The 25,917-nt window shown below is 37.7% G+C and overlaps 1 protein-coding gene across 11 annotated transcripts in view; it reads left to right on the plus strand.

Annotated features, from left to right (window-relative positions):
• Positions 1-25,917, plus strand: part of TANC2 (tetratricopeptide repeat, ankyrin repeat and coiled-coil containing 2) — a gene marked incomplete at its 3' end in the record, with an annotated part of 287,236 nt that overhangs the window by 64,678 nt on the left and 196,641 nt on the right. For all 11 annotated transcript variants that reach the window (XM_084748481.1, XM_084748489.1, XM_084748486.1 and 8 more), the window contains exon 3: positions 10,995-11,066. In XM_084748481.1, the coding sequence (XP_084604607.1) occupies positions 10,995-11,066 (72 nt within the window). The remainder of the gene's footprint in view (positions 1-10,994; positions 11,067-25,917) is intronic.

The following is a 25,917-nucleotide window of genomic DNA, read 5'->3' on the forward strand; positions in this document are numbered from 1 at the left end:
GTGTACATGCAGGCAAAGCACTGTATACAAAATAAGTTAATCTTTAAAAAAAATAATAAACACATAAATAATGTAAGGCAGGGGATCAGAATTTGGTGAGTGTATCAAGCTTTTCAGCATCTTAGCAAAATACCTGAGAGAAACAATTTACGAGTGGAAAGATTTATTTTGCTTAGTTTAGACCAGTGATTCCCAACTTTCCTAATACAGTTCTTCGTGTTGTGGTGACCCTTAACCATAAAATTGTTTTCATTGCTACTTCATAACTGTAATTTTGCTAGTAACAAATTATAATGTAAATATCTGATATGCAGGATATCTGATATGTGACCCCTGTGAAAGGGTCATTTGACCCCCAAAAGGGTCGTTCGTTACCCAGGTTGAGAAATGCTGGTTTATGTGTTTCAAGTCTGGCATGGCAGAGCAGAGCAGCTCATGGTGTTACAGCTGGGAAACCTGCATTACCGGACCACCCTCCTTTATTGTGTCTGCGTCCCTAGCCTATGGGATGGAGACACTCTTATTTAAGGTAGCTCTTTCACCCTATAGCTAATCCTTTTTGGAAATATCCCCGCAGCAGTGTTCGTAGGCATGCTTTACTGGTCATAGATGCTTTTTAATCTAATCAAAGTGTTCATCGAGATTTCAGTATTGAATTCATTGAAGTGGAGAGCTGTGATAGAGTTGGGTTTGAAGGAGCAAGCAGGAGAGAAGTTCATGTTTGGATATTACAATTTTGAAGAATAATTAGTATATTCAAGTGAGATTAGAAAATGACCTTTTTATTTCTTTAAAATTTTTTTCCTTTTTAAAAATTAATTCATTCATATTACATCTCAATTGCTATCCAATCCCTTGTATCCTTCCATTTCTCTCTCCCTCGCACTTTCACCCTATTCCCCTCCCCTATGACTCTGACTGAGGGGGACCTCCTCCCCCTGTGTATGCTCAGAAGGTATCAAGTCTCTTCTTGGTAGCCTGCTATCCTTCCTCTGAGTGCCGCCAGGCCTCCCCATCCAAGGGACATAATCAAATATGGGGCACCAGAGTTCGTGTGAAAGTCAGTCCCCACTCTCCACTCAACTGTGGAGAATGTCCTGTCTATTGGCTAGATCTGGGTAGGGGTTTGATGGTCACTACACATATTGTCCTTGGTTGGTGCCATATTTTGAGCAGAACCCCTGGGTCCAGATCTGCCCGTCATAATGATCTTCTTGTAGGTTTCTAGGATCCTCTGGATCTTTCTATTTCCCCATTCTCCCATGCTTCTCTCACCTAGAGTCCCAATAGGATGGCCTCACTTCTATCCCACTTTCCGAGTAAGTAAAGACTTTCATGGGACCTGCCCCTTGGGCTAGTGTCCAGATATAAGTGAGTATATACCATTTGAGTCTTTCTGCTTCTGGATTAACTCACTCATTGTGATCATTTCTAGTTCAATCCATTTGTCCACAAATTTTGGGAATTCCTTGTTTTTAATACTTGAGTAGTATTCCATAGTGTAAGTGTACCACAGTTTCTTTATCCATTCTTCTACTGAGGGACATTTAGGCTGCTTCCAGGTTCTGGCTATTATGAATAAGGCCACTATGAATATGGTTGAGCATATGTCCTTGTTGTGTGCTGGAGCATCTTCTGGGTGTATTCCAAGGAGTGGAATAGATGGGTCTAGAGGAAGCCCTATGCCCAGTTCTCTGAGATAGCGCCAGAGACCTTTTTATTTCTAAGAAACATTAAACGTTAGTCTTTTCTGTTCTGTCAAGCACTGTAAAACATTTATTTACAACAAAGATTTCAAATCTTTACATCACCCCACCTTGTAAAACTTTTATTCAAATGTTTTAATCCCCTCTCCCTGGTAAAACTTTTGTTTACACAAAGACCACTGAAGTTCCTGCCCCTGTGTGCTTGCTCTTCAGCTTTGGTGAGTTTGCCTTGCTGAGATACTTTAATTGGGGTGATTCTTTTTGCCGAGACCCTGAACTGATTTCTAACACATAGACAGGCCTTTTCAATTTATAGTAAAATAGATGAATAGGGGTTCCTCAGTAAGAGTAATGGATTTGAGTGTATGGAGGAGAGAGTTCTAAATTCTGGATTCTGCACTTTACGATAGTAATCTGTTAAGAGTGAGAAGTTGTTTATATTTCATAGGGTTTGGTGCAGATTGAATGGTGTACATGTGTGGAGCACATTAGCTTTGTGTCCTGGGTGTCCTTGGGACCTAACATGTGGCGCCTTCCCAAAACTTAACACCTCATTATAACATGAGGAGGACATCAGAAAACTCAAGCCAAGGGACATTCCTCAAGTGATCAGTAGTCCTCAATACCATGAAGATTGCCGTAAGTAAAGTCTAAGAAAGGGTTAATCCTAGAGTCTACAGAGATATGATGTCTGAAAGTAGTAGAGCATTCTATAACACAAAGGAGACACTAGATAAAAACTAATCTAGGCACCTTTAATCCCAGCACTCGGGAGGCAGAGGCAGGTGGATCGCTGTGAGTTCAAGGCCAACCTGGTCTACAAAGTGAGTCCAGAACAGTCAAGGCTACACAGAGAAACCCTGTCTTGAAAAACCAAACCAACAACAACAACCAAACCACCCCCCCCAAAACTAATCTAAATAAAATATAGACCTTAACATAGCCTGTCAATTCATTAACTGTAACAGATGATTACACAGGGAACTAAGTGAGTGGTTTATAGGATAAGCGCGCGCACACACACACACACACACACACACACACGATAACTTTGATTTAACACTGTACTCTGTTTACTTTGTTCAGTGTTAGGCCGGGTATTTTACATATTCATTGTGTGCCTTGAAAGCAGTTACCTATTTTTAAGATACTGATATTATTATTGTGGTTACTTCATTTACAGTTAGCAAATCTATTCTGTTTTCAAGTTATTAGTCATCATCATTGATACTTATCTCCAGCTTCAGAATCAAAATATTCTGAGTTTAATAGAACTTTTCTTGTGCTGCAGATCAAATTGTTCTGGAATATATTTGATATTTTAGGCAATTTCAGATTTACAACTAACTCATTGCAAACAAGTTACTTAAAATCCTTTTTTCCTTTTTTTTTTTTAAGGTGTTTTGAGACAGAGTTTTTCTGTGTAACAGCCATCATACTTGGTTGTTACTTAAAATCTTAAAAAAACAAAAAACAAAAAAACAGCTTTTAAACTGGGTCTGTAAGAACCTTGACATCTTTATATTTGGGCAAGCTTTGAAAATATAGCACATTTATAAAAAGAATTGGCTATAGTATAGGTGCATTATGTTAATTAGTTTATTATTTGGTATAGAATGTGTCCACTGGGTGGTGGTGGCACACACGCTCAGGAGGCAGAGGCAAGTGAATCTCTGTGAGTTCAAGGCCAGCCTAGTCTACAAAACGAGTCCAGGACAGCCAAGGTACACAGAGAAACCCTGTCTCGAAGAACCAAAAACAAAACAAAACAAAACAAAAAAAAACCCCCAATCTGTTCTTTTTCTTTAGAGGGAAGATACTGTAGAAAATGGTCTGTAGGACAGGACATTCTCCACCATTGAGTGGAGCGCGGGGTCTGACTTTCATGCGAACTCTGGTGCCCCATTTAAGACCATGTCCCCTGGATGGGGAGGCCTAGTTACACTCAGAAGAAGGATAGCAGGCTACCAAGAAGAGACTTGATACCCTATGAGCATGTACAGCGGGAGGCGGTCCCCCTCAGTCACAGTCATAGGGGAGGGGAGTAGGGGGAAAGTGGGAGGGAGGGAGGAATGGGAGGATACAAGGGATGGGATAACAATTGAGATATAATATGAATAAATTAATAAAATATTAAACAAACAAACAAAAAACAAAGGAAATGGTCTGTAGAAAATGTTTTTAAGAGCTAACTTAAAGACTCAGGGTGTAGTTCAGTGATAAGAGTACATGCTTAGGCCCTGGGTCCAAACTCTTAATAGCATAAGTAAATGAATAAATGAATAACCTAGTTTTAGATGGGCTTGGGATTCAATAGGAAAATTCGTAGTGAAAAACAGTTGAGATTAGTATGGAAGACGTGTTTTATTTTCGTAGGAGTTGTTTGAATAGATGAACACTAGATTCCTTAAACTGTTCCAAACCATATCTATACCACTTACTGTTTTATTTTGTTTTTTCTTGAGCTTGCCTTTATATATGAATGTGTTAATTTTAGACCTGGCTTATAAAAATAATTCAACAATTTAAAAAGTACGTACCGAATACTAGATATAAAACTATCAAGATGAAAATGAAAGGGTTTTCAAAGGCACAATTTGGCTGTCTTACAGTCCAGTCTATCTTGTGATCATATAAATAACTCGTAGACTCTGCGACAGTGCGATCATCAGATATTACTTGTTGCCCTGGAATCACTGCAGTAGTGTACTTTACAGGTGTGTGCGCTGTGCTGTAGTGTGGAGGAAGGAATACTTATTCTTCTTGACAGTTATCCTGAAAGTCTGTATAAGAGGAGGAAATTCATTTGTGCCATCTTTCAATAAAAGGATGTTTTGCCCATGAGACTGGAGTTATATACATAGTAAGCCACCATGTAGTTGCTGGGGATTGAACCTGGGCCCTCAGGAAGTACAATGGTGCTGAGCTATTGCTCCACCCCAGTCATTTTCTTATTACAAGTCTCTATAACTTGATTGTTATCATAGAAAATCACTAAATATTGGATATTCCTATTTTTTCCTAAGATGGTTTTTGTGTTTACATATCCCTCAGGTAAAAACCATATCCTATGCAGCTGATTCTTAGTATTTTCCTCTATGAGTTAATGGGAATAGAAAGTCTATTAGTAGTGTGTCTTAATATCGAAGACATTGGTTTATACTATTTGTAGATTATTACTGGATTTAACTTACTATACTGATTAACAATTTTCTGATTATCTAAAATTTGTATATTTATAAGGAAGCATGTCATGGTTGTTTTTTAACTCCAAATAGCTTTATGCTTTGGGGTGTACATATGTGTGCATGTGTGTATGATGTTAAAAATATCGTGGCAGTCCCCTAAGATTTTCTGGGCTCATTTTCCCTCTTACATTTAACATTTTAAAAATTATATATATTTGTGTGTTTGCATGTAGATATATGCACATGAGTGAAGTTGCTTATCGCGGTCAGAAGACGTTAGGTCCCCTGGAGTTAGAGTTTATTGTGAACCAGTTGACACTGGGTGCTGGAAACCAGTACGTGTGCCTGCATGTGTGTATGTGTGCTTCGTGTTATAGCACACCTTGCTCACCAGTGCTATAATTCTTGTCCATCAGGAGTTTTGTTATCTAATTTCTTTGTTACTATCTAGTATAAGTTTTGGAAGGTTTCAGAATTTTCGCTCCACAGCTCTTACCTTCTCACAGTTCTCTGTAATTTTTTGCAGGGGAAGTTGGGCAAAGTTCTAAAGGCCGCACCTTACACCATATTGTCTAACTGATCTGTTAGAAATTTCCAGGCTCATATTATTTACATTTTGTGCTTTTAAGAAAATGCTGTACTTTGACCCAACCAATTTGTATGGACAGGTCCTTACGATTGTTTTATAATAGAACTATATGAATCAGTCATATCATTTAATTTTAAAAGAAAACCTAATAGAATGAAATTTTAATTTGGTTTTAACTTGGGAAGAATAAGGATTATAGCCTTTATTATAAAATAGTGTATAACAGTTACATATTATTCCTTTATGTTGAAGACATTCAAATTTATTTTAAAGTATTTCTTAGTTTATTAAGATAGCCTAATACAGCAGTCTTTCCTTATCCATGGCTTACTTTCCACTGTTTCAGTTGCCCATGGTCTCATATGTTCTGTACATGGAAAACTCCAGAATAAAATGATTTGTGATTGAAAAATTGCAAACCTGTCTGAAGAGCATGATGAATCTCACATTGTTCTTCATTGTATGGCTCTCATATGGATGCTTTGAGAGGTGGAGGTGGGGAGAAGAGGATATATTTTCAAAGTGATTTTTCTTCTGTTTTCATACCAGAGTTAACACAGAAGACATGTGTGGCCCCAAAGGGTTTGGGAACCCAATTCAATTCAGTATGGACTTAAGATGGAGTCATCGTATAGGTTGATGACTCTGACCTCAGGACTGCTTCTGCTGTCTGCACTTTAGGTGCTGCCCACAGACTTTGTTCTCTGTGCTTTTGTCTAACTTGCTGTAAATTGATATTTCTTGTTTTGGTTTTGGTTTTGGTTTTTCTCTGGATATTCTTTGATTTCTTTCTTTTCTCTGTTTGCTTACTTTTTTAGTCTATTTTAAGCTGATAATATGCTGATAACACATAAATAATATATACTTTAACTTCTCATATTATTATTATCATAGTTTACAACCATATAACTATTCACTGACATGGTTATAAATGTTATTAACTTTTACACAGTCAGTTTACCAATAATGTGTAAATCTCATGAGCATACTTATAGCTTCAGAAGGAACTTACTGCTGATTGTGTTTTCTTGTGGCTTTTTGAACTTTTATATGATTATTATTTAAAAGTCAAGACTATCAAGTAGTTCATAGATTCTCTATTAGTGGAGCTGTTACTGTAGCCAGTTTTCCAGTACCAGGACACAGGAAAATACTGAAAAGACTGTAGAGCAGGACACCTCAGGAAAAGGAGCTCAGAGCATCATAAACACCAGAATTCACACCTGACCTTTACAGTATAGATCTCGCCCTCATTATCATACCAGAGATCCAGGAGATCACTGACCAGAACACAGACCAACCACTGGGTGGCATATAGGCAAGACAGGTGAGAGTAGAATTGTGAATAAAAGCTTTAAAAATTGGAGCAGGCATTTCCCAATGGATTAAAGAAGACTCCAAAAATCATAATTTACAATATTGAGATTGACCAGATATAACCTAAACAATACATATAAAATGGATGTATGTAGAACTACGAAATATCAGTGTGTAAGGGAAAAGATGATAGATGTTAATACCAGGGTGAGTCAGTGAAATTACTGGGCAAAGATGTCTATTATAAAAAATGTTTGGATAACAATTATATGATCCTTCTCAAAATAAATAGAAAGATAAAAATTTAATGAGAAAATAGAAGACACCAAAAGGAATCTAATAAAAACTTTAGGACTAAAATAGAATATCCAAAGGAAAAAATATACTTGGTAAAGTCATTAACAGAATAGAGGCAAAGCAGGAATCTATGACCTTGAAAGCATCTAAATATAAATTATTAAGATCTAAAGAGAAACAAATAAACAATGGGGAGCCTCAGAGATATAGAAGACAGAAACAAAAGGTCAGCATTTGTGCCACTGTAGCTCGAAAAGAAGAGAAATAGAAATATGATGACAAAACAGTATTTAAACAATGGCTGAATATTTGTCATATTTATCAAAAGAAACTGACTGAACCTTAAACAGAAAAAATGTAAGAAAATTCATACCCAGTCACGATTAATCAATCTGTTAACAATTAAAAACAAAAGTCTAGAAATCAATCTGAGAAAAGTGAAACAGCAGTTTCAAGACTTACAAAGATTAGAGGATATGACAATGGGCTGGGGATGTCACTTAGCGATTGTGTTTCGCTGAGCATGTGAAATGTATTCAGCTTCACTAGTTTTTTATTAAATAAATTTACCTTTGTAAGTTGCTATTTTTAGAAGAGAGTGCACATGCACACTCACTCACTCACCTACCTGTGCAGCTAAGGAGGCCAAATATTAAGGCGTCTTCTTCAGTTGCTTCTCTGCCTCACTTTTTTTCAGCAGCTGTCTAACTGGAAGATCACTGCTTTAGCTAGGCTAGCTGGTCACTGAGCCCTCAGGGTTGGCATTCCTCTGCCTGATCACTGCTAGAGTTAGTAGGACGTTTACCAGGCTTCTGTGTGGATTCAGGGCATACAGGTCCTTTGTCTGGTGCAGCAAGAGCCTTACTTAGCCATCATCCCAGCCCGTTTTACTATTAATAAGAGAAATACAAGTTAAACAAAAAATCTTTATGATATGTCGGCACATTGGATATTAATTCATGACCATCTGAGGTAGAAGAATTCCTAGAGGGTTAAAAATAATAAAAATACACATTTTATTAAAGATAATTAGAATTTTAAAAGATTCTTTTTAGTTATTAAATAATCCATCCTTTGACATTTTTACACATGTCTATAACACATTCATCTCTTCATCTTCTCTTAACTTCTTATCCCATCAGTTCTTCACCCTATGCCCCCCAAACCCAGCCCACTTGTATTTCTTTTTGTTTGTTTTTACTTTGCTTTGTGACCTACTGGTTTTAACCAGACTCACTTAGGTCAGGCATGGGTGTGAGCCTATCCCCATGGAGCATGAGTAACTAACCAAAGGCCAGATGACTGAAACAGTGACTTTCCAGGATCCAGCAGTCCTCTACTGCTTTTAGCTTCCTGGATACGGTGGGAGCCCATGGGCCCCTATTCTGTCTACAGCTGACATTTTTTTCCTGGCTCAGTCTTATACAGCCTTTTAGCGGCACCACCAGCTGTTGGGAGTTTATAAGTACCTTTGTTGTCACGCCCTGAAGTGAGTGCTTCATGGCTCTCTTCTCTGTTGTTTGGTTCCTACATGTTTTCTACCCCCTCTTTTTATGTTCCTGGGCCTTGGAGGGGTCTTGGATAAGTACCTGTTCAATGCTGAACATGTTACAATCACTTGATTTTAGCCACTCCACTTGTTTAAACAGATGTTTGTTGTAAAGAGAAATTACTTTGATTAAGGCTGAAGGCAGCATTACTCTATGGACAAAACCATAAATATTAAAGAAGTCAAATGTGTTCATGTGGCAAAATAATAATAACAAATGTTCCCTAGTGCCTAGGACTTAGCCAGCCCTGGGCCTTTGACCATGTTAACACATGAACTCCCTCCTACAGAGTGGGTTTAAGGTTTAGTCATCAATCTGCCGGTTGCGCCCATAATAACTGTGCCATTCTTGCAGTGGTAAGCACCTCTTGTCTAGCAAGTTGGTATTGTAGTATGCAAGGTCTAAAGCTGGGAAGAACCGTTGTTGACTTTTCCTTTTGCTGCCTGTATAACAGCTTCTAACACTGTTTTAAAACTCAAGAATTTGAGTTTTAATTTGATCTAAGACAGCTAACTCATTCTGGAATAATACTGTGTAGGGACCGTTTTGTTTCAAGATTTTTGTCTTATCTTAAAGGAGAGATTCGTTGGTTTTCAGGGACAAGGTTTCTCTGTATATCCCTGGCTGTCCTGGAACTTACTCTGTAGACAAGGCTGGCCTCAAAACACTCTGCATCCCGAGTGCTGGTGTTAAAGGCGTGCACCACCACACCACCACCACCACTATCTGGCTTAAAGGAAGGATTCTTAACCTTTTATTTCAACTAGCATTATTTTTTTTAAGCATGTCTATCAGGCATTTTGATATTTGAACTGGGTTTTATTTTAAAAATATTTGCACACTGACAAAAATTTAGCTTTCTGTTGAAGTATCTTTTGATTTGCTGAATTATTTTAAAAATCTTGCTAACAGCAGAATGTTAAATTGCCAATTCATAATGGTCTTATATATATTTTCTGTATTTACAATTAAATGTATCCATGAAATCAATTAATTGATGCTGATCTTCATGGTACCAACTACATAAGTCCTTTGCAAAAGAACAAACATTGATAAATATGCCTGTTATATATTCATTTAATTACTATTAAGTGTTACTTAGGGTAAATATACTCTGTTTCTCCCCCTCCATCCCCTGCCAAGACAGGGTTTCTGTGTGTAGCCTTTGCTGTCCTGAACACACTTTGTAGACCAGGCTGGCCTTGAACTCATAGAGATCCCACCTGCCTCTGCCTCCTCGAGTTCTGGGATTACAGTTGTGCGCCACTATACTTAGCTCTGAGTAGTGATTTTAAAAATCTGTTTATAGTTGTTACTTCTTATTTCTATTAAGTTAGAAATAAGTGGTTGTATAAGATAAAATAAGTTGCTGAATCTTTATTACATTTTAAATTTGATTGAAGTGAAAAGAAATTCATAAGTTTAGACTATCATGTTAAACCTTTAGCTTTGTTTAGTCTGATTTTTTGTTTAACTCAGGCTGACCTGGTACTCTCACAATGTCCAGGTTTACCTAAAACAGTCAGTGTCTCTACATCCCGTCGGCATCAGTCTCCTGTTTCCTGGAAGCATAGACATGTGCCATGAAACCTGGATTTTAGACTGTTTTGTTTTTTTTTTAACTTTACATATGCTTTCTGAAATTCTTAACCTATTAACTTCATTTTTGTGCTTTATATGTGATGAATCATTTTGTTTCTGTATAACAAAATATAATTATTTATGAGCTTAACTTTGTTGTATCTTTTTGAAAATTGTATGAAGAGGTATATTCTTGTTTCTTTAAAAATGAAAATACAGATAATGAAATGAATATTTCCATATAATTTAAAATATGGGTAAAATATCCTTAAGATTTGTCTGCTTTTCTCTCTTATTGAATCACTCGCAGGTACCAGGTTTTTTTTTTAATCGAATCAATAGCAGGTTTATTTTTCAATGTTTTATGAAACATGTAAATGTGATTTTACTATAGTAAAGCACACAGTACTTAAAATTATTTGGCTTATTTTAGGCAAGTAGTTATCTTTCATTGTTTCAGGTCAGGACTTCTAAGTTAGGATACTTTGAACTTTGTAATCAATAAAATTCCTTCATTCCTTCACGTGTATGTATGGGGGAGGGGAAAAAGCACTAGTATCTGCAGTACTGGCTTTGGATGTGAGTGTAAATCCTTCTTTGAGAATAAGGGCAAGAGCCACGGACTTACATAGAGAAATCCAATATTTTAATAACTCTAATTATAAGAAATGAAAACAAGTGATACACTTCGTAGTTTTATGATACAGATGTCACTGGAGTTATGTCAAACTCATTATCTGTTTATGCTGTTTTTAATATAATGCAGATGGAGGAAGCGAGGAACCACCGGATCGAAGACAGTCAAGTGTAGATTCTCGACAAAGCCGCTCTGGACAAGGTAAACTTTTTTCCCCCAGTGTCAGCTAGTCCTTCGTGGTGTTTCATTTGGAGACTGGAATTTTGCTGGGTCTATTTTGGTATTTTTTCATTTAGAGTTTATTGGTATAATCAAATGGGGCCTCATGCCACTTTTTAATTTTTTCCAGCATTAAAGATAACGTCTATATACTACTTTTGGAATATAACAAATTAAAATTTTAATACCATCATTTGTTGGAGTGTAATCACATACTGGCTTTCCTCCTTCATTCTCCTTCTCTTTTTTTCTCCTTCCCTCTCTTCCTTTCATCTTTTAAAGCCACAGTCTGATGTAGGTCAGACCTACTTCTAGCTATGTAACTGAGGCTGATCTGGAACTTCTAGTTCTCTGGCCTCTTCCTAAATTACAGATGGGCACCACCAAATCCAGTTGATGTGGTGCAGGGTGGGGGTTGTACCCAGGACTTCCTGAGTGCTGGGCCAGTGGTTGCCCAGCTGAGCTACAGCTCCAGTCCCTACGTACTGGATTAAAAAATTCTTATTAATATATTTGTTGTCATAGCTGTCTGAGAAGAAATGGTGAAATTGTTGTATTCTTTAGAATCATCCTACTTATTTCCCTTTTCTAGTTAAGTTGGTTTTTTATTTTGTTTTGGTTTGCTTGTTTGTTTGTTTGGCTTTTTACTAGTATTTTTTTCTGATATGGCTACTATTAAGTTTTTTCTTTTATTATTGAGATTATAATATAATAATCACATCATTTCCTCCTTCCCTTTCCTTCTTCTGAACCTCATATATATATGCATATACATTAATTCCATTCCATTAATTCCAGTACATTAATTCCATCTGTATAATTTTACCTGTATCAGTGTTTTCAGGACTGAGCCATTGGTGTGCTCTTCTCTGGGGTGGATTATTTCTTCCACTTTATGCATTCCTTAGTTGCCTATAGTTCTTTGTGTCTGGTTGAGGTGGTCTTTCTGTTGTCCACGTTGCCATGTCTGGTGTCCTGGGACAGGCAGTCATGTTGGTGAAACTTTTTTCCATCGTCTCTCCTAATTTATTCAGAATTGCATATGCATATTCCACTTTATTTTTCTTCAGTATTTATCTTTTTGTTTATCCTGTTTATATTCTTTATTTAAATTAAAATAAAACGAATGCTCCATAATAATACAGCCTTTGGTTATATTACTTGGAATATATCTGACTGGGCAGTGGTAGCTCACACCTTAATCCCAGCATTCCAGAGGCATAAGCAGGCACATCTCTGTGACTCTGAGGACAACCAGGGCTACTCAAAAAAACCCTGTCTTGAAAAACAAGATGGTAGGGGAAGGCAGAGAGGGAGAGAGAAAGAGGCAAACAGAGACAGCTGAAGTCTAAATAAATGTCATTATGAAAGTGAAGTGATCACCAAGAGAATGAGAATTGAAAATACAAACTGATGGCTGTATTGGTATGTTGATCTTATAAAAGCTCCAGGGCCATTTACTTCATAATTCTATATCCTTTCAGACTCTTTTCCCCTCAACTTTGTATTTCTAGATTTTGGAGCTAGAAAATGTTTTAGAAAATGTTGTGGGATGTTCACCACAAAAGAGTACTTGGGCAGGGGTATAAGCCTAGAAAACTTCATTTGTCAGCTAGCGACTACACTAGGTGTTCAAGATCGCAGTGTAACCCCAAATCTTTCTCAGGGCGAGCTTTTAAACACAATAAACTGTATCCTAAGTTGGCTTACTTCAGTTAAGAACAGTTAGCCAGAATCAGACTTTCCCAAAACAATGGGTTTGATAGATTAAGGTCTTTGTTTACGTTTGGCTCCCATTCAGCTCTTCGTCCTTTCCTCTTTTATATGAGTTCCTAACCAAGGCTTACTTGATATTTGAAGAATTGCTGTAGTATGTAGGCATAGTCATTAAATAAAATAAAGCAATTTGAAGACAATATTTTATAGAGGAAAATAATAGTAAATCAATTATTTTTATTTTTGAGTCAGAATCCTGCTCTGTAGCCCAGGCTACCCTAAAACTCTTGATCCTCTAGCCTTAACCTCAGCTTCAGGCTGATCTTCAGCATGTGCAATCCTCCTGCTTTGTCTTTCATAGTGCTAGAATTGCAGATGTACTCCACAACACATGGCTGAAATTCAGATATTTTAAGAAAATGTGAATTCTCAAAAATAATTGTGGTCTTGTACTTTTTCTTTAAAATTTTAGCATTGTTTTATTTTGATGAATATGGTCCATCAAAATGACAGTCATCGAAATGAAAGAAATGGGCCATAGGAAATAGGAACATTTGTGAAAGAGAAAGGTCCTTAAAGATGACAGTGCAAAGATAGGGCAACACAGTTCAAAACTCTAGGGAGAGCCAGTGCTGCTTGGGAAAGATGTCAGAACGAGTCTAGTCTCAGGTTTAGCCCAGTGTAGATGACATCTAAGCCTTGAGTAGGAAACTTCATCAGTTCTTGTCAGTGGGTGGTACAAATATTTTCATTGTGTTTGATTTGGATAATGTCATGGAAGGCTCCATCAGTAGGAGGTGTATGAGGCAGCTGGTCACGCCGCATCTGTAGTCAGGAAACAAAGAGGGATGAATATGTGGTACTCAGCCCACTTTTTTCTTTTATTCAGTCTAATCCCAGCCCATGGAATGGCATTGCTAACACTCAGTATAGGTCTTTCTAGCTCAGTTAAAACTTCTTGGATGTACTAGAGGTGTGTTTCCATAGTGACTCTAAGTTAAATCATGTTGACAGTGAAAGTCAGCTATCGAAACCTCCAACTCCTAATCTACTGTCTCTGCCTAAGTATTTTTTTGAGGATTTATTTATTTATTATGTATACAATGGTCTGCTTGAATGTACGCCTACATGCCAGAAGAGAGCATTAGACTACATTATAGATGGTTGTGAGCCACCATATGGTTGTGGGAATGGAACTCAGGACCTCTGGAAAAACAACTAATGCTCTTAACCTCTGAGCTATCTCTGCTGAAGTATTGAGTCCTGAGGTTATAGGTATACACTACTGTGTATGATAAGATGATTTATCTTATGTTTATGAACACTTCAAAGAGAACATGTTTTATGCTATTTAAAGATGAAAGGCTTAGGGGTTGGAGAGATGGCTCAGTGGTTAAGAGCACTCCCTGCTCTTCCAGAGGTTCTGAGTTCAATTCCCAACAACAACATGGTGGCTCACAACCATCTATAATGTGATCTGATGCCCTCTTCTGCAAATAAAGCACTCATATACAATAAATAAATAAATCTTTAAAAAAAAAAGAAAGGCTCTATAAATGCCAAACAGAATGGTCTGTTTGATTGGTAATGTTAATCACATATTTTGTATCTTTGCTGATTTTTCTGTCTGCTTGCTCCATTATTAAGAGAAGAATACTGATATCTCAGTCAGTGTAGATTTGTCCTTTTCTCCTTGCAGTTCTATTATATTTCTTATACCACTAGTGCTCTAGTCATAATAGTTCTTTTCTCTCAGGAATGTATGTTTTCTTAGATACAGCAGCTTGTGGAACAGGCTTGTCTTGAGGCAGGACTGTAAGAGAAAGATGAACAGAGAAGCAGTAGATTTCACTCATTTTCTCAATCCAACTTGCATAAATTGGTTCTGTCTTTCCACCATGTGGGTCCCTGGGGTCAGAACTCAGATTTTCAGATTTGACAGCAGTTTTATTATCCACTGAGCTGTCTCACCGGCTGCCCCTCTATGTCTAGTAAAATATTTTCTTTGCTTCTTTGGATGATAACACTCAAAATATGCAATAATTAGTATACTACAAATATTAGCAACCCAAAACAGATGCATATCCACTTAGAACAAGTACCAGAAGATACCATCATGCCATGTGATAATCTGCTCTGTGAATGGTTTCAGTTTCATGTTTCTTCTTCATTAATTGAGGACATGTGAGCATCATGCCAGCATCTTTTATGGCTTGGGAGTCTTTTTGTCTTGTACTAATCCTCTGCCTATTGAAGGATTATTAATATTTAGTATTGAATTATTATTTTGGTGAAATCAGCAGTTACTCTTTAACCAGCTTTATACCCAAAGAGCCACACAGACCAGGATCTATTTAATTAGCCTACAGCACAATGCTATGCAATAATTACTCCATCTTAAACCACCGTGCTAGTATAGTTTCCTCCCATTCTGATTTCCCACTTGATACTTGATTTTAAATCATCTCCTAGGCCTGGTTCATTTCTCCTGATGTTTCCTGGTCTTCTCGTGGCTCTCTCCTCTCCTTCCTTCTCTCTCTCCTCTCCTCACTGCATCAGGTTGTCCCACCCCATTCTTTGTTATTGATCAGCATCAGCTAGTTTGTTTTTATTGGCAACACAGAGAACAAATATTGACATGTTTACACAAACTTGAAAGAGGAAATACTTAGAATAAACATCATAATGCAATGTCCAGATAGTAGGGTAGAGAAATCAACATTTGAATGAACAAGGGTAAACTGTAAACAATTCACTAGAACATTATGCCAACATTCCCCCTTAAGTCCAACAAAAGGTTCCTTTTCTTTTAATAATTAATATACAATAATCATTCTGGAACATATATGAAAACTATCAGGCAAGATCTATATTGCAATGTTCAGTCCATATGCATTTGGCAACTTAGGAGAAAATATTATCTATCCTGTCTGTGAGAGTCCAAAGTTTTATACCTGAATCAGTCTCTCTCATATCTCATCTCTATCAACTTCAAAACTTCTATCTGGACCTAAAAGTATTTTCTTAACTCCTAAGCAACTAAGCTTAATTGTAAAACTAAACTATTTGGTCTTCAACCTCATCAGAGACTTGAGAAGGAATAAAATTAATTTCCTGAATAAACAGGCAATGCAGGTTTGCAGCTTCCAAAATGAAAAAATGACAGAGATAGTTTGCTGTCCAGACAGCCACCCAAAACTCTATAACGTTGGAGCATCATCTTCAGCCTTCTGGCCCAGTATACTGACAGACGTATTTGTGAAGCAGGAACTATTAAAGACTTACTTACCCTGTCTTGGCAGTTTGACTGTCAACTCAGCCTGTGTCTAAGCTTGCCCATTTCAGTCAGAATTTTGTCTGTGGCAGAAACAAGAGCATTTTTGCCCAGTGGCTGGTTTGCCACATTTGAAGCCATCTCCATAAGGAGGTTCTTTCAATGCTCATCATCTTCTTTGAGGTAGGCTGAGTGCTGCCAGGAGTTGACATGTCTCATTGTCAAATAATCCTTAAAATAATAAAAACATCTTTAAATGCCATATTCTATAGGTCTCTGAGGTTTTTGAAGACCCTATCTAACTATTTTACCTCATCTACTTTTAGAATCCTATCTATATTTTAAACTTAGGATGTATATTCCTGTGATAAAATAGACTAATATCTGACATGTATATATGTATATGTGAAGAATAACCTTAAATTTGAATTCTGTTCCAATGTAACAAAATAACCTTATTTGTGATTAACAATTAAGGCCTTGAGTTGAGGAGTAGACTCAATAATCTACTTTTTGTCTTATAATCTCTATATATTTTCTATATTCCTCATTCTTTCTTTTTAACTCCTATCTCTATACCTAAGAAAGAAAGAAAAAGGAGAGAGGAAAAAAAAGAATTCCCTGAATTTAATTTTGTTTTTTCTCAGAATAAGACCAATAATTACTTATAACCAACTCCCCATGACAGTAAATATCCATAGCCCAAGAAAACAACCAAAAGTTTACCCAACTCCCCTTAAGGGAAATAGGGTATTGTTCTCTTAAGATTTCTTCCAGCTGATATGTGACGAATAATACTTTTATAAGGGTCCAAATAAAATTGTGAAAAAATGGTTAAGCAAGCTAGCAGTAACATTTATGACCCAGTCTCTAAATATTGAGACATTTTAGGCTTAATTGAAGTCCTGTTTGGAACAGTCTGAATGCTGGACCAATTGAGATCAGCAGCTTTCTTCAAAGCTTTCCTGGGAGCAGGCTCTGATGAGCAGCAGTGAGGCTGGAACATGCAAGATGCTGGAACAGATGTGTAGTGTCTCAGTATCCTGGAAAATGAATCGTCAGGTCTGATACAGTGTCACCAGTGTCAGATTCTTTTGTTCTGATATATATACAGTCCTTAATTATGAATGTATCAGGTATGCAGAATGCACAAATCAATTAAAGATGTTTTTTTTTGCTCTTCGTGAGAACAGAAGAAAAAAATTTGTATATGGGTCTGTTTTGTTTTGACACTTCTCAAAGAGGATGTATGATATCACCATTGCCAAAGAACATACAATCATTATTTAATTAAATTCAAAACAGGATTGTAAGATCTAAATGTCCTTCTATGGGCTCTGTGGTGCCTGATGTATAGGCCAGGCTGGTACCTGTTTCCCAAGAGAAGGTCTCCCGTTTTAGATGCAGCTTCGTTGCTCTGAGCAATAGAAAAGGCATTATATTTTAAATAACTTCTTTTAATTTTAGTGTTCAATCATAACCTAGGCATCTTGTACCTGTTTAGAGATTTGGACCTGGTTTTTTATATTTGTTATTTTTTGTCCATATGAGATGGGTGGTTATGTCTTTACAGCCAAACTTTATGTAAATTCCTTTATTTTTAAAGTTTAAGTATGCCCTAGGTATTTTGTACCTGAGAGATTTTGTTTTGTTTTGTTTTGTTTTTAATTGTGGCTATTTTGGCCCTATATCCCTATATCCATATGGAACGGGTGGTTTGTCTTTTACAACTCACCTAAATCAACATTCAAAAGCTTACACCAGTTTTTTGCTATGGGAGGCTTGTAATTTGTATGATTCTTCCTAACCTAACCTTCAGTAGGTGGAAAATTCAAATTGACTTTTTTTTTTTTTTTTTTTTTTAAAGCCCTGAGGCTTGGAAAAGGAGGCATTCTCAGCAGGGGGTGATTTGTCTTGTCTCTGTTGAGTAAACAGACAGACCTAGAACTCAGAGATCTGTAGTCTCTGGGTTTTCTGTGTTGGAATTAAAGACATGTGCTATAATTGCCCTGTTTCCAAATCCAGTCAAAATCTTTAAAATTCTCATGTTTTAGCAATGTCAAAAATTAGAAATGTTTTTTCTATTGCCGCTATAGGGGGAAAAAAAACTTCAATCAAAATTCAAGCAAAGAGACAAGAAAAAGATTCTTAAGTTTTGAGGCAGTTGTGCCCTTGCAGGCTGCAGTGCTGGAGCCCTGTTTGTCATTGCTTGGAATTTAGATGTGGCGAAAAATGTATTGGTAGACCTTTCCCAGAAAGAGTTAAAAAGCATTTAGTAGTCAGAGAGCTCTGAATTTTGTCCCTTATTAATCTAATCTTTATCAGAAAGACACCTTTTCTTTCTTCCTTCTTATTGGCCATAATTTAGCCTTGTATCTCTTGGTTTTTTCTATACTTTCTCCTTAAACTTTCTTGGAGAAGATATGGAAAATTGTGGTCATCATTAAGCACATTGGCACCAAGTCCACAACAACAACAGCCAAAACAAAGCTAGAAAAGATCTAAGCACCCTCTGCCATGGTGCTTCTTATTTGAGGTGTAGTTTAGGCCTACTTTTTTTAAAAAGGCTGTCTGTCTCACCTTTCATCTCTCTAAGCCACCGGTTGTCCATAGCAGCCCTGTTGAGAGCTGAGCAGAAAGGGGCAACTGGCTTTGTTGTGTAAAGTCTGCTCCTGCCTGCCTGCAGTAGGCTGCCTGCAGTAGGCTGCCTTGTGCTTGCAGCTGTGTCTAAAGGTCCCTCTGTAATTCTTTTTTTTTTTTTTTTAAAGATTTATTTATTATTATACATACAGTGCTCTGGCTTCATGTACACCTGCAAGCCAGAAGAGGGCATTGGGTCACATTATAGATGGTTATGAGCCACCATGTGGTTGCTGGGAATTGAACTCAGGACCTCTGGAGGAGCAGTCAGTGCCCTTAACCTCTGAGCCATCTCTCCAGCCCCCCCTCTGTAATTCTTAATGGATAGCCATGGACAGTTGGATGTAAAAGGATGAGGAACCCATTAGTAAATCTTTAAGTGAAATTATTATAGAATTAATATTTTATTTTATTAGAGGAGCAAGTTGGATTTAATGTTCCATTCACAGTAAAAGATTAAAGAGCTGTTTTCCACAAGGGGGCAGGATAAGACAACTTGAAAACTCAACACTATAAAATGTATATATGGTAGATAAATAAAGCATCAAATTTACTTAAAATACATAGAATTACTAGGAAGGAGAGATTACCAAGAGCCAGAAAGGAACAGAGAGGTAGCTCACAGATCATTCCATGATACCATGTATTGACTAATCACCTAGCTGTTCTAGCTCTTCCAGCCCTGCCAGGCTGGACACTTTGCTATGGCTATCATAAGTTCAGTGCTGATGCAATCCATACTGTTGAGTGCATATCTAAATTCTGCCTTCTTAATGAGTCCATTGGGCAAAGGTAGTGAGTGTAAAGAGATTGGTTGAGTCTCCAAATCAGATTGTTTTGTTTACTGTGCTAAGCAGTTCCTTCTTTGAAGTTTGCTCTTTGATAGGCATTTACATGGGTCATAGATTATTTTTATAGTTTGTGCTCTTTCAAAGGCTTCTCTGTGCAGTTTTTATCCCCAAATCTTTGTCATCACTTTATTCTTCCAAGTTCCACATAGCATCGTAAGTCATTCAACACTATCTACAAGTCAATACCTAACAATAATACCTCTATTGCCATACTTTTGAAAACTATTTTTATTTTGGGTTTCTTCAATCTCTTTCTCCCTATTCCTTCCCAATCCCTTCCAACACCCCAACACCAGGTAGAAAAGAGAAAAGGCTAGTGGGGAGAAGGGACGCAGTTTTCTGTAGCTACTTCCTGCTGTTGAGGATCATTGGGTTCCTTGGGGGCAAGTCCAACCCTCATTTCAGGATATCTTCAACTTCTTCTTCTTCTCAAACTGCATCAGCAGCAACAAGGAGCATCATGGGGGAAGCACCATCAGCCTTCTTTCTCAGAGCCCCCAGTCTCTCTCTGGGTCTGGCATTTATTCCCATTGGCAAAGGCCACACCCCTGCATGAGGTAGTTCACAGCTGACCAAGATCATGTGTGTCAGTTATCAGCGTGGACAAACTGGAGCAGCCTCCATATCCCAAACCTGGCATTAAAGCACAAACATGTTTACATATAAACCAAAACTTCCACAACATACCTTTGTCAATTTTCCTTAAAAAGTATATGAGCAACCATGTGCCTAGCTCAAGTTTCTGCCATTGGCAGTGTTTCCCTTCACAATGTGGAACTGTTGTGCTGTTATCATCTACATCTCAGGTAAAATCACCATTGATTTTTTTCTTTCATCCCTTAGCCACATGGTCATGAAAATCACATATCTAGAATAAACAGTATAGCAGAAGTAGGACATCATGCTCATTTGGGTCACTTGCTCATCTATGTTACTTTTGGTTCTGGATCATGTGATGAAGTGATGTTTTGCACATCAAATCATATTGCTATGTTGGTCTAGCAATACTTAGTTCATGGGGGCAGGGGTTGCCCTAGGCATATGTCGCATGGTAGTAATGACAAAACACTGATTGTAAGGACCAGAGGTAAGCCAGAATTATTTTTATTGTTGTTTGTTTGTTGTGGAGGATAATAGTTCTTTTCAGAGGATAGCATTTTCCCCCTCTAATATTAAAAGTCTACCCTGAGATTAACCTCAAGTTTTACAATAAGGACCTTGTTGAGGTATCAAAATTAGTTTCTGCTTCTTGCTCACTAATTCTAATCAGCATAATATCATCCATGTAGTAGTCAAACATAATGCCCTGTAGAATGGAAAGGCCTATGAATAGATTATTACCTACAGCCACAGAGTTGATAGGAAGTAAAACAGTGGGAAGGTATAGCCAACCTAGACAGCTGAAAAAATACTGCTTCTAATGTTTTTCAGGTGATCAAATGCAAACTAGGAAATCAGGGGTGTGTTGATCTGCTTCACTAACAAAACCACATCTAAAAAAAAGTTTTAAAAAATAATAGCCATTCCCCAAGATTTGTTTGTTTCCTATACAGGCCTCTAATGGGGAGAGTGGATTGAGGCTGTTGTAAGAGTTTGGTTCTAGTCTTGGTGTTAGATGACACCTTGTACCTTAGCTTTTGGAGAATGACTGGATTTTATTTTGTAGATAGACCTATAAGTTTCATGGTGCAGTATGTAGTCATTGCAATATGTAGTGTCTGAAATTTGACTGGGGAAAGAACAGTGTATTCTCTATGTAGAATGAGCACTGGATTTAAATATATCTCTCATTATATCAGAAACATTTGCCTTTACTTACTGGAACATTATTTTTATTATTAGTAGTAGTTGCCTTAAAGTAATTTTTTAATTCTAACATCTGTACCATCTTAGAGTTTGCATCTACAACTTTCTCTTTTAAGTTGGAATTTTCCTGTATCTTCATATGTCAGGTAGTACAGAATTGTATCCTATACATTTTTAAATGCCATTTGGGTTTTACTTAAATCCTAAGGAGAATGTTTGTTTGTTTTTTATGTTGATATCTAATCAGCCAGATTATGTTCAACATATAATTCATAATTTTCGTTTTGGGGTCTTTGTCTAATTTAAACATTCACAGAGTTATTTAGAAAATTCTACAAGTGATACACTGTATTTGGAGACAGAACAGTGAACCAAAGCAGGGACCAAAATGAGCCGAACCCTCTGTTACATTGAATATCTCAGATATTTTTGTACAAGTCACAAAATTTATTAATATAACCCCTTTTCTATTCCTGAGGCCAGCAAAGATCTTTCTTTTCGGCTGTTTTAGATTTACCGTTTCTCTTGGTAAGAAGTTTGATGGGTTATGTCCACTAAGAAGCTAGTCCAGTCGGCCTCAGTCAGTGGTTCCCAACCTATGCATTGTGGCTCCTTTGGGTGTTGAGAAACCCTCTTCCAGGGGTCACTTAAGACCGTCAGATCTTAATTTATTTACATTACAGATCTTAATATGTTTACATTACAATCCCTGAGCATGACTTCTACTAAGTAGGTGGTGGTGTTTTAAAATAAGAACGCAACACACATGAAGTCACTTTCTCTCAAGGTATTTCTTTATCATCATGAACATGAATTTCTTGATGGCCCGCTGTGCAGTAAAGATCATTGCTGACCCCTCAGAGGAGGAGAACAAAGAGAGTAAGACATGTTCTGTGCCCCAAGAGAGGCAGATCATGGTGTGGTAACAAATGACAAAGACCTGCAACCCCGAATCTGCTTTATTAACAGAAAAAAAAAGTATCAGAGAAAATAAGACATCTAGGTGCCTAAAGAACTTCAATGTTCTCCTTTATGGAACTTGTTAAAATATATGCTCTCAAATAGGTTCTTTTTCAGACCTGAATTTTAAGGTTTATACCAGTAATCAGCTACATAAAGATTAAAGAGAGATGTCTTGAGCCAGGCGTGGTGGCGCACACCCGTGTTCCCAGCACTCAGGAGGCAGAGGCAGGTGAATCTCTTTGAGTTCGAGGCCAGCCTGGTCTACAAAGAGATTCCAGGACAGCTAGGGCTACACAGAGAAACCCTGTCTCAAAAGAGAGTGGGGGGGAGGTGTGAGTGTTTGTGTGTGTGTGTCTTGGTATTGCAACTTTTGAGATATATATAAATCATACCACTTAGATATTGAAAGCACAATACTTTTCCTGTCAATAAAGTTGAATTGTTTTTTTAATTCCCCCCACCCCTTACAAAGAAGCATAACCCAAACAAAGCAAGTCCAGGGCTACACAGAGAAACCTTGTCTTGAAACAAACAAATAAAACAAAACAAAAGGAAAAGGGAAAGACTTATATCATGGCTTAATCTATAATGTGCTTTAATAACACTTTTAGTTCTCTGTAGTTGGGGTTGCTGTGCCTCCCACAGATACAGTAGGCTGTCAATCACATAAAAAGCCCAGGGTCTATTGACTCTCCCAAATAATGTAGGATAGTACCAGTGCTCTTGCTTATACTGCAGAACTTGATGGTAAACCCTGCTGCTAACGACATCACACATACTGTAGTCTTAGGACTTGAAGAAATCAAGCTGATACTGACCTGAAAGCTTCATCCCTGCTAGCTAGCTTTTATAACACTGGAAGATGTTATAACCAGTAGAAAAAAACGATCCGTATCTTACCCAGCTGTGAACCTGGTGAGCTATAGTAACAATTGGCCTGGCAGGATGTGCCTGCTGATTTAGTAGTGGCACGAAGTAACCGGCTGCTTCCTGGTTGCTTTAAAGCCTGCTCCATGTGGCAGAGCTCATGCTTGGTGTCATTTATTACACCAAAACCCTGCTGCTGGCCAGATGTGGTGACACACACCTTTAATCCCAGGAGGCAGAGACAGACAGATTTCTGTGAATTTGAGGCCAGCCTGGTCTACAAAGCTAGTCCAGGACAGCCAAGGTTACACAGAAAATCCTTGTCTCAAAAAACAACCAACCAAACAGACAAACAAACAAACAAACCAAAAGAAAAAAACAAAAGAACACCTGCTGCTGCCTAGGTCATAATCTTTAGAGGAAAACCTAATAGTATTAATTTGCTAATAAAGTATTTCCTAAGTTATTATATTTTGTTTGGTTTTTGTTTTTGGAGACAGGTTCTTTCTCAGTAGTTCTGTCTGTCCTGGCCTTAAACTTACCAGTATCTCCCTACATCTGCCTCCTAAGTGCTGGGGGTAAAGGTGTGCACCACCAGGCCCAACAGTTACTCTCTTTATACATTTCTCAACACTCGTCAAAGAAACTTCTTTTTATAGTAAATTGTGATTAATACAAAGACTCCTAAATGGTCATTGTGGACTGTTTACCTTTAAATGGAACAGCAGTGTCATACTCCATCTCTCCAAGACTTGGGGGTAATTAAAGATGAGGGTGCAGAAAGATTATAAGAACCAGAGATAGTGAGTGTCTGCGTGAAACAGTGTTTTGGGGACTTGACAGCACCACTGCACATGCTTGTTTCTTTTAATGTTTTAAACAGACCATGTCACACTGCTTTGGTTTTAGCATTTCTGCTGAGAGAGCTAATAAATCCTGGTGTGTTTGTCTTTACAAGTAATATGGAGGTATGTTTGCAGCTTTCAGTGTTCTTTTGACTTGCTGGCTTTTTTTTCTCCCCCCTCTTCTTTGAGACAGGGTTTCCCTGTGCAGCCCTGGCTGTCCTTGACTAACTTTGTAGACCAGGCTGGCCTCGAACTCACAGTGATCCGCCTGCCTCTGCCTCTGCCTCCAAAGTGCTGGGACTAAAGGTGTGCACCACCACGCCCAGCTTGACTTGCTGGCATTTTAACTATTATGTTACACAGAGATTCTTTTCTGATCATGTCTGTTTGGGTCTTAAATGCCTTCTGTGCTTGGAGTTTCTGCCACTTAACTGTAATAATTTCTCAACCTTGTCTTGAATCTCTCTTTTGGTGATAATTTCCATTGCTTTTTAAAGTTTTGAGTCATTAAGTTTTTCATTTCCAGCCAGGCATTGTGATGCATGCCTTTAATCCAAGCTCTTGGGAAGCAGAGCCAGGCAGATCTCTTTGAGTTCGAGGCCACTCTGATCTACAAAGTGTGTTCCAGGACAGCCCTCTCACCCCTAAACAAGCCTTTCATTTCTGAGATTTTCTGAGATATTTTCCCCCTGGAGAAATTGGTGAATTTCTCATCCTACTCTTGAATTGACTTATTTGTTCCATTCATCTGTTTAGTCATCTCTTTTTGAGATTGTTGATCATTTTAAAAATTAGACTTTTAAATTCTTTGTTATTTCAAACATTGCCATGTCTTAGATTTATTACTAAGAAGTTGTGAACTGCTGGGGAGGGGCATTCTGTTGCATCTCTACTTAGTGATAGCCCCGTCTTTCGGAATGAACGTATCCTCCAGCTTTCATAAGTGTGTTGCTAAGTAACCTGTTTTTTTTTTTTCCAACTCAGGAGAGAAATCAGATTGCAGTTATAACAACTCAGAACAAACCAGACACTTAAATATAATAAACTGGATAAACAACTCTATCCCCAATAAGGTTAGAAAAGAAAGAACCAAGATACTACATTGGAGTTTATGCTGTTAGTACCAATATTGTGTCAGTGGTGGCTATGGCAGAGGAGAGTTCATCACTTGATGACAGGAGGCAGGCAGGGGCGGGGGAGTGAGAGAGGAGGAGGAGGAGAAGGGACCAGGGGCCCCAGTTACCTACTTAACTCCATGTCGGCCCTATCTCCTGAAATTCCTAGAATATCCACCCAATAGAGAGCTATTGGGACTTTAACACATGAGCTTGTGAAATACATTTCATATTTAGGGTATAGCAGACACTTATGTGAAAAGTTAAGGATTTAATAATTACCAAAGGTAAAAGTATTAACAAATAATGGTAATACAAAACTAAGGGATAGGGAAAGGGTGATAAAAGGCAAAATAGGAAAAAATATGGGATAAAAATATGAGAGATAGTAATGAAGGTAAACAAAATATTAGCACAATTAGTGAGCAAAGCAAAACAATCCAAATAAAAACCAAACAAGTCAAATAGATGACTCTTAAGTGGATAATGGAGACACTTTTCTGCCCCCTCACCAGGGAGATGAACTACAGAGTAGTGGCTTGGTTTCTGTTTTCTGAACAGGTTAGACCCAAAATGGCAATTTGCAGACTTAGCCTCATCCTGCATTTCTAGCTGGAGCCTGTTACTTGATAAGAGCTCTGATAGGTTGAATGCTTGTCATTTGTTCTCCATGTGCAAGCCCAACAATACAGCTGGTGGAAAAACCACTTTCAGATTGCTCTTACTATAAGCCTGTGGACTACATGATCAAATGCT

This window comes from Acomys minous (assembly GCF_964271855.1).
Source record: "Acomys minous genome assembly, chromosome: 12".
Lineage (NCBI taxonomy): Eukaryota > Metazoa > Chordata > Mammalia > Rodentia > Muridae > Acomys > Acomys minous.